We start from the raw sequence: 15,267 nt of genomic DNA on the forward strand, positions 1-15,267 counted from the left end.
CTGCCAGCTCGCCGCCTTTTGTATTAATTATTTTTGCCCTTTTTTGTAGACTCAAATGTATTTATCCTTTTCCTCCTCCTCTTCCTCATCTCTATAGTCATTGTCTTCCTCCTCCTCCCCCTCTCATTGTCATCATCATCATCGTTTGTCCACTTTTCATATTTTAATAGAGCCAGAAATGTAAGTCTGAGAATCCACTAGAGCGGAAACAGTGAGCAGATATGGTGTTTTTAAACCTTTTACCACAAGAGAACTTTTTACTCCATGGTAACTGCAGTTAATTTGCCTTTAGAAAAGTTAAAATATATTATAAACATATTTTAACTAACATAATGTTTACATTATTTACAATTGATGGATATTTGTCCTCATCTTGTTTGTTGTTAACACTACGTTTCTGCTGATATACTCTCCAGCCTTCATCAGGTGTCTTGGGGAAATTTCGAACCTGGGTTCTCATTCCTAAGATATTTTTCGTCGTCATCGTTATTGTTAAAGGCATGTTTCACCTTTGTATAACCTACCACAGCTGCATGAAATGGAGTACACACAGTCTTTGGTCATATTTTCTTCTATTGGTGGTTTTACTTGAAGGAGATATTTGTGAAGTGTTGTATTACTCTTGAATACTGTCCTGATGTCATATGGGCTGCATATCTTTTGTATCTTTTCGGAGAGGCCTTTCACATAGGGTCGACAGACTGTGGACAGTTTATCAGTTTCATCCTCTCTTTTCTTTATAATTGGAGTGGATAGTATACTTTTGGGGTAGTTGTTGCTTAATAGATTGTTATTTAGCTTGATCATTTATTCATGGTGTGTATCAGGATCACTACTTATATTCTTTTCTCGCTGTTTTAGGTACTGAGCAATTCCTCTCTTTACACTGTATGGATGGTGGGAGATGAAGTTGAGGTATTGTCCAGTGATGGTTGGCTTGCGGTATACGGATGTTTTGAATCCATACTTGGTGCATGTTATTAATACGTCCAGGAATGCTAGCTGATTGTCTTTTTCTTTTTCCATTGTGAACTGTATGGTGTGAACATGCACCAAGTATGGATTCAGGACATCTGTATACCACAAGCCGACCTTCACTGCTTACCCTGCAGTTGCCTTATTAGGAAGATAGCATTGGTGGTGATTTTCACAAACAGAAAACCAAGCTACATCACATCTAGGCTAACTCTCTTCCCAATTAGTTGAACTATGATTCTTTCTGTAACATAATTTGATACCTCTGGATTAACTTCTGCCTAAGGTATCTCCCTTATCTTTGTAGCAATTGATTATGATGCTGCTACACCTGTCGTGAGATATGATACCTTCCAGCACAACCTGATTAACTATATGGTCGACCAAGTTGTATTCCACTTTACCATATATTTTAAGCTCTCAGAGGTTATTACCGAAGGACCAAGGGCTTTCCTTGTCTTCATATCCTTAATTACTTTATCTAACATGTTACTGTCAACTAGGATCCTTGTTCAGTGCAAGAAGTGTCTCTTGATGACATACCATAAGAGGCAAAAATAGATTTGGGCAACCCACCCTTCATAAGTGAAATCAAAGCAGTGATTGCTAAGTTGAGAACCCACAAGGCTCCTGGTATAGATGGTCTTCCAGCAGAAGTATACAAGCATTGTGGAAACCAACATTGAAAAGTATTTTTATATTGTGCTGGGAGAGAAGAGAAATCCTGAGTGACCTACACAACACTTACTCTGGATTTTATAATTATGCATACATATACACACATGCACAAAGTAATTCAAAACTTCCTTTAGCATTAATTTAGAATAATTAACAACTAAGGTTAGTTAAATTTCTTAACACACATCTTGTCTCCCTCATTTTTTATTCTTCACTGACACTGCTCACCTCCTTTGCTACCTCCTCACCATGCTCATTAAACCCTTTGATTTTAGTCTTCCCTCTGACTGCTATAGCTCAGGGATTTCAGGATACTTGTTCTACTGCCCTACCATTCATACTACCAACCATTTTGATCACCTAGAGCAATTAACTAGACACGACAATCAAAGAGGATTACCATTAAATTATAACGTTTTTTGACAATGAATATCTCTTAATTTTTTGATAGTGATATTTTCTAAAACACATAGGAGTAATAAATATATCATAAGATGTTCACAGAAAATATCCAATATAATATTTAAAATATATAACAACAAAATAAGAATAAAAATTTTATATTTCATTTAAATGCTAAAGGGACATCCTAAACACCCTGTATATTTACATCTAGATTTTTTTTACCTATATTGTATTTGTGAATTCTCCGTCTTCTTCTCCTCTTATCTATTTAATACCCTCTCATCTTTGTAGTGCTCCCTCTACTTTGCTACCTTATACCACCCTTGTAAGAGAGGATAATTTTTTCATACTCAGTCCCCCTACCACCATCATCTACTGCTTCCTATTCCTCGATTCACTTTTTTTGCCATCTATAACACATTTCCTTTTGAACAGTAAACCCTTCTATATAGCTAACCACACCACAACTTCTCCTCCAGGTCAATCACTGCTGATGTCCATCACATTCTCTGACTATTTTTAAGGCTATCCATTACACATACACTCTCTCTCTCTCTCTCTCTCTAGCTCCCATTAGTGTCTCTCCTGTTAGTCTCTGCTTTTACTGTATTTCTCATTACTCTCTACCATTACTGTCAATTTATTTTCTCCCTTCTTTCGTATCCTCTTTTCCCACACCTTGACATACTCTACTCTTCTTTCTTCATCTCATCCTGGTTCATCTCCTGTAGTTGCCCTCCTGTCTATGCACTCTATAGTTTGCATTGAAAGAAACAAATAGAGATAACATGGAATTGTGAAAACTCTTTAACCTTTTCGATACCAACTCGGCTGAAACCACCTCTGGCTCTGTAGTACAAATGCCTTGTTTTCATAAGTTTTGAATTAAAATCCTCCACCAAACCTTAGTCAAAGTTTATGTTCCTAACACTAGCAGAATGATGACTAAGTTACTTTACTAAATTCTTTGTTGTATTTAAAATTAATTGAAAGAAACACAGAGCATCTTAACAGAAATACAGTAATGAAAGGGTTAAAATATATAATAGAGAAACAATTCTTGACCCTTTTGATACTAACCTGGCTGAAACTGGCTCTGAGTACAAATGTCTTGTTTCCACAAGTTTTGAATTAAAATCTCCCACTAAAGCTTAGTCACAATTTATGTTCCTAACCCTAGCTGAATGATAACTAAGTTATTTTACTAAATTCTTTGTTATATTTAAAATTAATTGAAAGAAACACAGAGCATCTCAACAGAAATACAGTAACAGAAGGGTTAATCTTTTTGAGGATGTGACAACCTCTCTAGAGCTGGTGCTACAATAAAATGCACCCCAATAGCCTTTGTAAAATGATTGTTTTATGAAGGGCATCCAGCTAGAGAAATTATTCCATTAAATTCTGTATTATAACAATTTAGTTCTTGTCTTCCATTTTGTAGTTTGACAACTCACCATAGTATTAATGTTAAAATGAAAGTTAACATTTAGAGGTTGTTACACGATCGAGTAACATTCAAATTTTTGAACAATCGATCCAGCAGGTTAACTTTACATCTATTCTTCTTTGAAATTATTATCTGTATTTGTTTATTAAAATATTAATAATTAATCATCATCATCGTTTAACGTCCGCTTTCCATGCTAGCATGGGTTGGACGATTTTGACTGAGGACTGGCAAACCAGATGGCTGCACCAGGCTCCAATTTTGATCTGGCAGAGTTTCTACAGCTGGATGCCCTTCCTAACGCCAACCACTCTGAGAGTGTAGTGGGTACTTTTTATGTGTCACCGGCACGGGGGCCAGTCATGCGGTATTGGCAATGACCTTGCTCAAATCTTTTTACACATGCCACTGGCACAGGTGCCAGTAAGGCGACGTTGGTAACGATCACGTTTAAGTACCAGACATGTACTAGGGGTGATGTAATCAACCAGCCCATGTCTTATGGTATTTATTTTTTACAATAGATCCTTTATTGAAATATATTTCTTTTTTTAGATTTTCAGAGATTCATCATTTTGCAAAACCAAATGACGATCGGGCATTACAACTGATGACCTATTCTGCCCAGTCAGTTATGGATGAATACAAAGATATCATTTTATGTTATGGACAGAGTGATGAATATAGCTTTGTTTTCAAGAAAAACACAAAACTTTTCTGCCGGCGTGCCAGGTAAAGTTTATTGCCATTTTAATGAGTTTTCTTTTAAAGTATATCAATGTAGATGGTGGGTTTTTCAGATTTTGGCAAGCTGCATATGAATTTCAATGTTGTTTGTTGTGCTTGTACTTCATTTATAATTTGATTCAGTTTTTTTCCCCCCTGCTTTTCACATGTGCTTTCTCTTTTCTGCTGTTTATTGTTTTGTCTGTTTTAACAGATCTCAAGATTTTTATCTTTACTTTCTAACACACACTTGTACATTTTACTACATTAATCAAACATGTTTCATCAACATTATGTTTCAATACAATCATATACAATATATTGAAATTTCCTTTTTTATGAAACATGCACTGTGCATCATCATCAATTTTCCAAGTTTTTTTTATTTTTATCAATAGCTTTTGAGCTTCCAGTATCAGCTTTGTATCAGATGAATGAGACAGTGTTAACATTTCTACTGTTCCAATATGAGTTTTATATTTTCTTAATCTTTCTTCTGTATTCATTTTATGTGTGTCCTTCATTTTTTTTGTCTGATGACTCTGTATCACCATCCTTTCTGTACTGTCAGTCATCACTCCTTCTTTTAGTCATATGTTATTAATACCTATCGCTTACACTTTCTGCTTTTACTGTATTTCTCATTACTCTCTACCATTACTGTCAATTTATTTTCTCCCTTCTTTCGTATCCTCATCACTCTTTTCCCACACCTTGACATACTCTACATTCGGTCCGGGGCCTATGGATAATTACCAAAAGTCCCTGACCTGGCAATGTTACAGAGGAGCTTTACCATCATATACACAAAGTAAAGCAAAAAGCAAAATGAAGTAATAAGTTTGGTGTCAAATCAGCACTGACAAATAAGTGGGGCCAAAATGACTATCAAAATGTCACATACCTGTGATATATTGGCATAGCAGACCTATCCTATATATTCCAGCATAAAATATAAAGCATAAGTGTTCAAATCAATGATAACAGGGAATAACTTAAGAGACAAAAATGATAATCAGAAACCAAGATAGACTCATAAATCTAGTAATTTAGGATATAGGATGAACATTATCAAAATCAAATTCAACAACTGGCATCAGTGCTAGCGGGGTGCAAAGAGCATCATCGTTGACAGAGTGGCTAACCAGCTTCCATGCCAGTGGCACATAAAAGGGTACCATTCGAGTGTGATTGTTACCAGCATTGCCTTACTGGCACTTGTGCCCGTGCTAGTAGGGTGCCAAGAGCACCATCTGGGCGTGATTGTTGCCAGAGCAGCCAACTAGCTCCGAGCCGGTGGCACGTAAAAGAGCACCATTTGAGCGTGACCGTTACCAGCATTGCCTTACTGGCACCTGTGCTGGTGGCACATGTAAAAAGATTCAATCGAGGTCATTGCCAGTAACGCCCGACTGGCCCTGTACCGGTGGCACATAAAAAGCACCCACTATACTCTCGGAGTGGTTGGCGTTAGGAAGGGCATCCAGCTGTAGAAACTCTGCCAGATCAAGATTGGAGCCTGGTGCGGCCATCTGGTTCACCAGCCCTCAGTCAAAATCGTCCGACCCATGCTAGCATGGAAAGTGGACGTTAAACAATGATGATGATGATGATGATTATCTGAATCAACACTAAAATAAGATTAGACAGAACAGCAGTGCCTCATAAATTCTTAAATGAAGCATCCTTTGTAAAAGACATTATCATAGAAGGAGTTAATTGTTTACCTCTTTTTTTCCCTTTTTGTATTTCTTTATAGCAAGCTTATGACTAATGTTGTCAGTTTGTTCACATCGACATTTGTGTTCACATGGTCTCGATACTTCAGCACTCAAGATCTTAAATACCCACCTTCTTTTGATGCCCGAACTATATGTTACCCATCTGACCAAAATTTGAAAGACTATCTCAGCTGGCGGCAAGCTGACTGTAAGTTAGAATTTCTTTGATCAAACTTTAATGCTTTGAATATATAGCTTTGACTATATACAAAATATGTCAACTTAAAGTATATTTTCTTTCAGAAATTTGGAAATATTATATAAAATATCTTTAGTGTATGTTGTTTTAAACTGATTTAATAGTATCCTTGGGAACATTTCCAAGAGGTAGATCATGTGAAATTTTTTGGTATCTCTTTTTTGTTGTGAGCAGTATACGTCATACTCCCATACCAACAATTCTGCACAAATGTATATGCTTTGAGGAGAGGGGTGTCTTGTACACATACTGTCATGGTAGAAAACAAGACTCCTTTAAGGGAGATGCACGTGGCACCATAACAAGATGCTCAGACACTCACTAATACACTGGAAGAATAGAGATACAAATAATGCTAACCACAAAGAAAATCAACGTCATCAACCAATTTCTTAGGGTGAAAATCTGTTAACTACTGCAAAAACATGAAATTTATAACAAAAGGTCCAAATATGGACTTTAAAAGATCCACTATCTAATCAATATGGAGAAAGTTCACAGCCATTGGAATAAGAGGAAGGGAGAGAAAGGCAACTGCTTACAGAATGGGAGAGGTAGCAGAAAGAATCTCTTATTGGTTATGGAGCAAGGAGAGAGATGAGCTAAGTTGGAGATTGGCAGTGAGTTTGTTACCACTGTCAGCAGGTGAGTATTATGGTTCAGGATCAGAGCACCCAATGATCATTAGACAATCTAGTAACATCATCTCCTCCTGGTCAAGGCTATTCTCACCAAAGGTGAATGAAGGAGAAACACCATTTTGATATAATCATACTCTAAACAGAAACTTGGTACTTTAATTTGTATGGAGTGATTGTAATTAATGCTATATGAAACAAATTTCTAGGACAGTTCCTGTAATTTTAAGTACTTAAAAATACATTACTCTTTTATGCCTGACTATTTTTAAAAAATCATTTTAGGTCATATTAATAATCTTTACAACACCTGTTTCTGGAAACTTGTCCAGGAAAAGAGTCTCTCACCAGCTGAATCTCAAGCAAGATTAAAAGTAATTAATTCTTTTTCATATTATAATTTTAACCGCATATATAATGAATGCTATTTTGTTTCTTTCTTGTAGCTGTAACCCCAAATTTGATTGTATTTCTTATCAGGTCCCTGTCCTGTATTTTCTTTACATTGGTGTATTTTCACTAATATCTACTGCTTTTTCAGGATCATACCTCTATGACCTATCACACACTAATTATCAGTCATTATCATTTTGAACAAATACCATTATTTCCTAGTTGTAATCTGATTATATATGAATATTTCAAGCAATAGGTGATGTTCTGTCCAGAGAAAGATTTATCATCAACTTTTTGGCATAAAAGTGGAATTAAAAGCTGATGTTTTAAATAGAGTCTTTGGGCTGAGGAGGCACACATTATAATTGTATGACAAAACTGTCTAAGTTTTCAGTTTTTCATACAATATTTGACAATGATGAGCTACTTTGCTCATTATTAATGAAATTGTATGTAATTTATTAAATTTTTGAAAAGTATAGTACACTTTTTAGTTGTAAAGTGTTAGAATTTTTTAAATGTGTTCTATGTAGAATGGTGGTTTTCAGAACTAGAATAGTAGGACTCCCAGCATCTGTTATTGTTATTGTTACTCATAATTTGTGATTTGAGGTGTAATTATTTGAAAGTACAAAGTGGCAAATTTCTGGAGACTTTTGAACTGAACAAAATGCCTTACACTATTTGTTCTAGCATTTTACATTCTGATTTCTGTTGTCACTGATGTCAAATTCACTTCCCACCTGTTTTGGGCTTGGTGAAAACATGCTAACAGCTTGTTACTCGTTTTTCCTCATTTCTCGATCTGTTTAATCTCATTCTTATTACCATTACTTTCGTCCTTCTGTCCCCAAACAAAACTTTGCTTGTTCGCAGTGCGCCCGCCCTTTTCTGCCCCTACCACCAATACCGGATATCTCTATCTTCCCACCATCTACACTGGATATCCCTTCTCCCACCACCATTATCTTTGTCTATTCTCCTAAGCCCTCCTCCTCACTGGGCTGTTCTCTATATATTACCTGCACTTCTCTCTCTCCTAGGACAATTGCAACCATCCTGGTTGCTCATCCACCCACCCACTTAATCAGTTATCTTACGTTTCCTTCTGTCTAGAAATTTGTCACCACAACCTACCGGTTATCTCTTCTCCCAATTCCCCCTCCTCACTGGTGATGTTCCCTATATTACCTGCACTCTCTCTTTCTCTATCTCTCTACTAGGACAAATGCAACCAGATATTCGCATTAAATGTTTATGCTTACGGATTTTTTCCATTTTCTTTTTAATTAATCTGGTGGTGTGAATATGTTCCTTCAGATCAAGACAAGCAATGTCTTTGAACTTATTTCCAAGAAACAATCCCGCCACTGATTTAGTAGAAGTCTTCCAAACTAATAAGAAATCTTCAGTTAGTTCTAGAAATACATCATCATTGAAGGTTCTACCCATCTGGACATAGTGTATTTATAACTTCATTATCTAATGTATCCTTCCATTTTTAAGATTATAGAATATGGTTTGATGGAGAAGTCCCTTCATAGCTTTCTTAGATGATATAGTTACTGTAGGGATTACATCTTCAGAATTATTTTCGTACTAGAAAGATATTTTTATATAGAATTACGGTACTGGATTGTAAATGAGAATCTGCTACATCAAATACAAGTTTTAGATGTATTGGAAAAAAAATCGATACACTTAGTGAAATGTATTTAATTGGATGAAATGATATGAAATGGTTTGGAGTTTAGTGCTTATTCTTCTTTACCTTTGGGAGATTAAAGAGAGGTGAAAGGGCAGTAACACTGACATTTTGCAGTGTCTTTGTGGCTTGATGAGGAAGAAAGCAACATATTAAACTATCAAATTATTCTAAAACCAGAAACTTAGAACAAATGCTTACAACAGAGTATGGTGGAGGCGCAATGGCCCAGTGGTTAGGGCAGCGGACTCGCGGTCATAGGATCACGGTTTCGATTCCCAGACCGGGCGTTGTGAGTGTTTATTGAGCGAAAACACCTAAAGGTCCACGAGGCTCCGGCAGGGGATGGTGGTGATCCCTGCTGTACTCTTTCACCACAACTTTCTCTCACTCTTACTTCCTGTTTCTGTTGTACCTGTATTTCAAAGGGCCCGCCTTGTCACTCTCTGTGTCACGCTGAATATCCCCGAGAACTACATTAAGGGTACACGGGTCTGTGGAGTGCTCAGCCACTTGCACGTTAATTTCACGAGCAGGCTGTTCCGTTGATTCGGATCAACCGGGACCCTCGTCGTCGTAACCGACGGAGTGCTTCCACCACAACAAAGTAGTTCCCAATTAGAATATTCAAAGTCTACTTGGTAGTGGCGGCATTAAATCTAGTAATGAAATAAATCTAACTCCAAAAAACATATGGTCTAATGGGTTTCCGTACTTTCTATCTACTGAATTTTACTCACAAGACAAGGACTAACCTGAAGCTTGTGTTAATGTGCTGGGCAGTGAATCGAACCTGTAGCAATGAAGTTAACTTATTAACCTATTTCTTTACTACCCACAAGGGGCTAAACACAGAGGGGACAAACAAGGACAGACAAACGGATTAAGTCGATTACATCAACCCCAGTGCGTAACTGGTACCTAATTTATCAACCCCGAAAGGATGAAAGGCAAAGTCCACCTCAGAGGAATTTGAACTCAGAACGTAACGACAGACGAAATACATGTTTCTTTATTACCTACAAGGGGCTAAACACAGAGGGGACAAACAAGGACAGACAAACGGATTAAGTCGATTACATCAACCCCAGTGTGTAACTGGTACCTAATTTATCAACCCCGAAAGGATGAAAGGCAAAGTCCACCTCAGAGGAATTTGAACTCAGAACGTAACGACAGACGAAATACATGTTTCTTTATTACCTACAAGGGGCTAAACACAGAGGGGACAAACAAGGACAGACAAACGGATTAAGTCGATTACATCAACCCCAGTGTGTAACTGGGACCTAATTTATCAACCCCGAAAGGATGAAAGGCAAAGTCAACCTTGGTGGAATTTGAACTCAGAATGTAACAGCAGACAAAATACTGCTAAGCATTTCACCCAGTGTGCTAACGTTTCTGCCAGCTCACCGCCTTAAGTTAACTTATTAACCATTAGGTAATGCCTCTTCTCCAACTTAAAGTTTGAGTTATTAAATCAATTATTTCATTATATGTTCCAGGGAACTCTTTCAAGTGACAAGAATGAGATGTTATTCACAGAGTTTAATATAAATTACAACAACCTTCCTGAAATATATAGAAAAGGTACAATTCTCATCCGGCAGAAGGTAAAGTAATTTTTATTTCTATTCTTTTTCCATTTTGCAATGTCATTTATTTGCTCTTTTTGTTTTTAATATTTTATAAAAGTAATATATAACTTTAATTCAAGTTTGGGTCATATGGTGATATGTGAAAAAGCAAAATCAAATGACCTGAAAATCAGAATATTGAAAATTTGAAAGACTGAATATTCTGAACATGAAATTTTGAAATATTTCTTTGTAAAATATCTATTTACAGTTTTAAAAGGAATTTTTTTTTAAAGAAACATATTGTAATATATCAGTTTATCTTTATTTTGTTTGTTTTTTGAATCTACAGCAGAATAACTATTTTGGTAAAAAAAAAACTACTGTTTTAAAATGGAGTTTATTTGAGAAACATATATCCATTTATTTTAAGCCCTATCAGAATAATTATTCTAGGGAAAATAAGAGGAATGTGGTTTTAAAAACATTTTAAAGCAAAGTTTATGTGATTAACATTGTAAAATTTACTTTTTTATTATGTTCTGTGAAAATAATATAGCATATGAGATAAAGTGGTTTGTTTACTTACAAAATAGTTGTAGGAATACAATATACAAGAGGGTATCCAAAAGCAACTGGAAAAGTTTTCTGTGGGACAAACCAATTGTATTTCAGGCTTCTGCTGATAGAAGCCACTTGATGTGACCCTCAGGCATCAGTCTGCCAGCTGGCAGCATCAGGTGAAGTCTTACTGCACTTGGTGCGTCTTTTTGCAGTGCTTCTCCCATGTTCATTGATTTTTGCGATGGCTGAAACAAATGAACAATGTGTTTCCATGAAATTCTGTTTTCTGCTGGGGAAAATGGTAGCCAAAACAGTTGTCATGCTCAAACAGCTTACAAGAACACCGCTATGAACAAAACACATGTTTATGAGTGGTTTCCACACTTTAGAAATGGTTACTTGTCACTTGAAGACTGACCTTGTTCAGGATGAGTGTTGACACCCACTTCACCCCCAATGAACAAAAACATCATGAAAATTTAAGAACTTATCTTGGAGGACCATCACCAAACAATTAACAAACTTGTTGATATGAATGGTGTGTCCTAAAACTCCTGCCTCATTTCAGGTGAGGAATTGCAAATGAAAAGAGTTGCAGCCAAATTTGTGCCTTACCTGCTTACAAAAGATCAAAAGTAGTCCAACTGTATTATGAACTGAAAGAACAGTTGTAAGTTGATCCGGACCTTTTTTTGAAAGTCATCACAAATCAAACTCGGTGACTGGCATCTGTTGCTAGTGGAGCGCTAAGAGTACCATACGAGTGAGATCGTTGCCAGAGCAATAACTTTTTAATCTTTACTGTTCAGCTGTTTTAAGAACACCAGATTTGATAAAAGTATCATTAATGTGACATAAGTTGGCAGTGGGAACAATTATAAATCCAACAACTGCTGACAGGTTGGTAGATTTAATAGTTGAATTGAAATTTTTCAATTTATGAAAAATATACACAGTTATGAGGGATGAGAAATGATCACCACCAGATGAATTTAAAGTTAGAATATCATTAATACCTGCTGCAATCTTAATGAATAATGGACAGGCAAAAAATTGAGAATATTACATGACACCCCACTTGACAATATAAATATATAAATATTCTCTTGCTGTTTGTAATTGTTAAAATTACTGCACCTCAAGTCCCCTACAAAAACACACAGATTCTGCATCTGGGATTCTGTGAAAATTCATCTACTATTTTCAGAGAATTACGAGAAACTGAAATGGTTCACTTAAAATGTCAGAAACTATGGGAACAGTAGTTAGTAAGTGTCAGGTCAGTAATAAGAACATATATGTGTTTACAAGGGTGTAAAAATTATGAAATATAAACAAACAAATGTATTATTTTATAGAACTTTCTAATTGATATACATTAAGTTGCTTCAGAAGTTCATAGGACAGTCGAGTCTTTTTTATCGTGAATCTTTAATAATTGCCATTGTTTCTATATATAAGAATAGTATTGTCATCTTATGTAGCCTTTAGTTTTCAGACTATTTTCTAACTTCACTCTGACATTTCCAGTAGCTAGCAGTGTAGTTGCATAGAAATGGAGATTTCCTTTGTCAATATAAACAATTCTTTCATTTTTTCCCTATTCTTCTCCACTGATATTTTTCTCCATTAATGCGGAAAATAATCAAGGTGACAGATATAGAAACATGGTGTTATCCACCTAATTAAAACAGAAAAATAAAACAAGATGTGAGATGTGCATTGCGTTTTCATTCTTCTCTTCAATTTTATGAATCATGTGTGCACATATGCATTGCGTGTTCATACTTCTTTTTCTGGTTCCTGCTCAAAACTGTTTACAGGTCACGACCATCTCATGGACCTATGGTCATGAGGAGTGCTTCGCACTTCAATGCTTGTGAAAAATAAGTACTGGGGTTGATTCGTAGCCATAATCTAATGACTGAAACAAGTAAAAGAATACCAAATGATTTACAAGATGAATTTTTATAAACTTGTGCACTTACTTATTTCCTTTCATACTATTAACATATAATTCAGTTTTTCTATCATTTGATTTTGATTTGTATCAAAAAGAAAATTTTTAAATAATGAGAGAATTTCAAGAATGGAAGTACTCCATAATAAACATTTTATTTATGCTGTCTTCAGTATTGTATTTTTGTATTTTTATTTTGTACTTGAAATTGCACACCATATCCCATTTCATTGACATAGCATAGTAAAAGTAGACATGTTATTTTAAATTCCATTTCAAAGCCATAAGTAAATGTCTTTTAAGGTCATTTTTCACATTATTTTCCCAAAAGATGTTTCAAAATTCAAAGTTTTGGCTATTTCGTCAGTGAAGCTTAATCACATTTGTCTACTTGCATTTGGTCTCATGATCAGCACCCTTTTTGTTCATGTCTATTTGTTTACCTTTTAAAATTAAGGAATTATATTCAAATGTAGGCAAACTATTTAGGTATCTATTATGAAGAAAACTTCAAGTGTCAGATAATTATTGGCTGAGGGTTTATAAACTTGCAAGCTGATTTAATTTCTGCCAACACTGACTTCAAGTATGTAATAGCAGCCAATAACTCGGGCTCCTTTCATTGAGCCTGGTCGCAGTCCATTTATCTTTGTTCAGCATCTGGTGGTCATCATAGAGGTGCATTGTGTCAAAAAATATCATTCGTAACAGACATTCTCTTTGACACCTGATTCTAGCTCAGAGTTTCAGCACAAGTTGTAATCTATAATCGTAAAAAATTTAAGTAATTCAAATTCAGTGTTTTCTTGAAATAATAAATTTCTATACAGATTAGGACTTAAATTCCAATCTATGAAAAGTTTCTGTTCTACAATATTCTTTAAGTAACGAAAAATTATCCAGCAAATCGGGCTAATAAGAACGAGCTTAGTAGGTGTAAAAGACTAACTGGTGTCTCTTGTCAAGAGTACAGGCGACGGTCAGATCGCTGATGTTTGTTGTGCACTCTGCTGTTATTCTGTGCGTCAGTTGTGTTTTGCAGGGTTGCTTTATTTTTACCCTTAACTTAGAAATGGAGAAAGACATAATGTTAGGTATAAAAAAATAAACCATTTGGTGCAGAAAAATGTGAAATTCTTTGAGCAGGCATTTATTTTGTGAAATCTGTGATGAGCCTGAGTGACAAAATCTGTGATGAGCCCAATTGACACTGATGACCTGGAGTCACCTCTGTTTCTATTTTTTTGGATATTTCAGAAAATTTTTGTGAATTTGTGTTCTACAGATGGGAATTCATATGATTATGGAAAAAATAAATTTTTTTTAAAAAAAGCAAATCCTAAAATGTTCACTTTTTCCAAATATTTTTTTAAATAGAGTTTAAATTATGGACAGTCTGAGTTTTTTGCTTAATGGACCACTCTTGGGTGCATCATCATTCCATTGTATGTTTTTACAGGGAGAAAAATATTTAAAAACATCAATACATATCAGAGTGACAAAGAAACAAGGAAGATGGTTGTGGGATGTGCTAAGAACAACTGCTAAGTTGCCCTTAAATCACACAAAAAATTTTGTTTTCTTTTGCATAATCTTATGAACACCTGTGTATAGAAGACAAATTCACAAAAATTTTCTGAGAATTGTGAAGAATAAAAAAGTTATGAATTTTGCCAGGCATCTTAAAATAGACACTAAAGGCAAAACAATTTTCAAAAAAGTTATAACCTATTTCAAGAAAAATATTTCCCTTAGAAATTTTATTGTGCTAATGACAGTGTTCCATCCATGATTAGCAGAATAAAGGGTTTTATTGCATATTTGAAAAATGCTGTGCCTGAAGGATTTTACATGTGCTATGTAATACCCTGGCAACGCTTAGTTGCAAAACAATTAAGTGGATGTCTTCAAGATACTCTTAGTATTGTAATAAAAGTTCATCATTATCATCATCATTTAACGTCTGATTTCTGTGCCGGCATGGGTTGGACGGCTTGACTAGAACTGTTAAGCCAGAGAACTACACCAAGTTCCAGTCTGAATTTGGTTTGGTTTTTATGGCTGGATGTCCTTCCTAATGCCAACTACTCCAAGAGTGTAATGTGTGCTTTTTACGTGTAACTAGCATGAGTGCTTTTATATATCACCCGCACAGAAGCTGTTATGTGTTACCAGTACTGGCTACAACTATGATTTCACTTGGCTTGATG

The 15,267-nt window shown here is 35.5% G+C and overlaps 1 protein-coding gene across 4 annotated transcripts in view; it reads left to right on the plus strand.

Annotated features, from left to right (window-relative positions):
* LOC115222557 (probable tRNA(His) guanylyltransferase) overlaps positions 1-15,267 on the plus strand; it is a 36,834-nt gene that overhangs the window by 9,225 nt on the left and 12,342 nt on the right. For all 4 annotated transcript variants that reach the window (XM_036511571.1, XM_029792830.2, XM_036511570.1 and 1 more), the window contains 4 exons: positions 4,064-4,240; positions 5,994-6,163; positions 7,138-7,226; positions 10,462-10,569. In XM_036511571.1, the coding sequence (XP_036367464.1) occupies positions 4,064-4,240; positions 5,994-6,163; positions 7,138-7,226; positions 10,462-10,569 (544 nt within the window). The remainder of the gene's footprint in view (positions 1-4,063; positions 4,241-5,993; positions 6,164-7,137; positions 7,227-10,461; positions 10,570-15,267) is intronic.

The sequence above is a fragment of the Octopus sinensis genome, linkage group LG20, assembly GCF_006345805.1.
Source record: "Octopus sinensis linkage group LG20, ASM634580v1, whole genome shotgun sequence".
Lineage (NCBI taxonomy): Eukaryota > Metazoa > Mollusca > Cephalopoda > Octopoda > Octopodidae > Octopus > Octopus sinensis.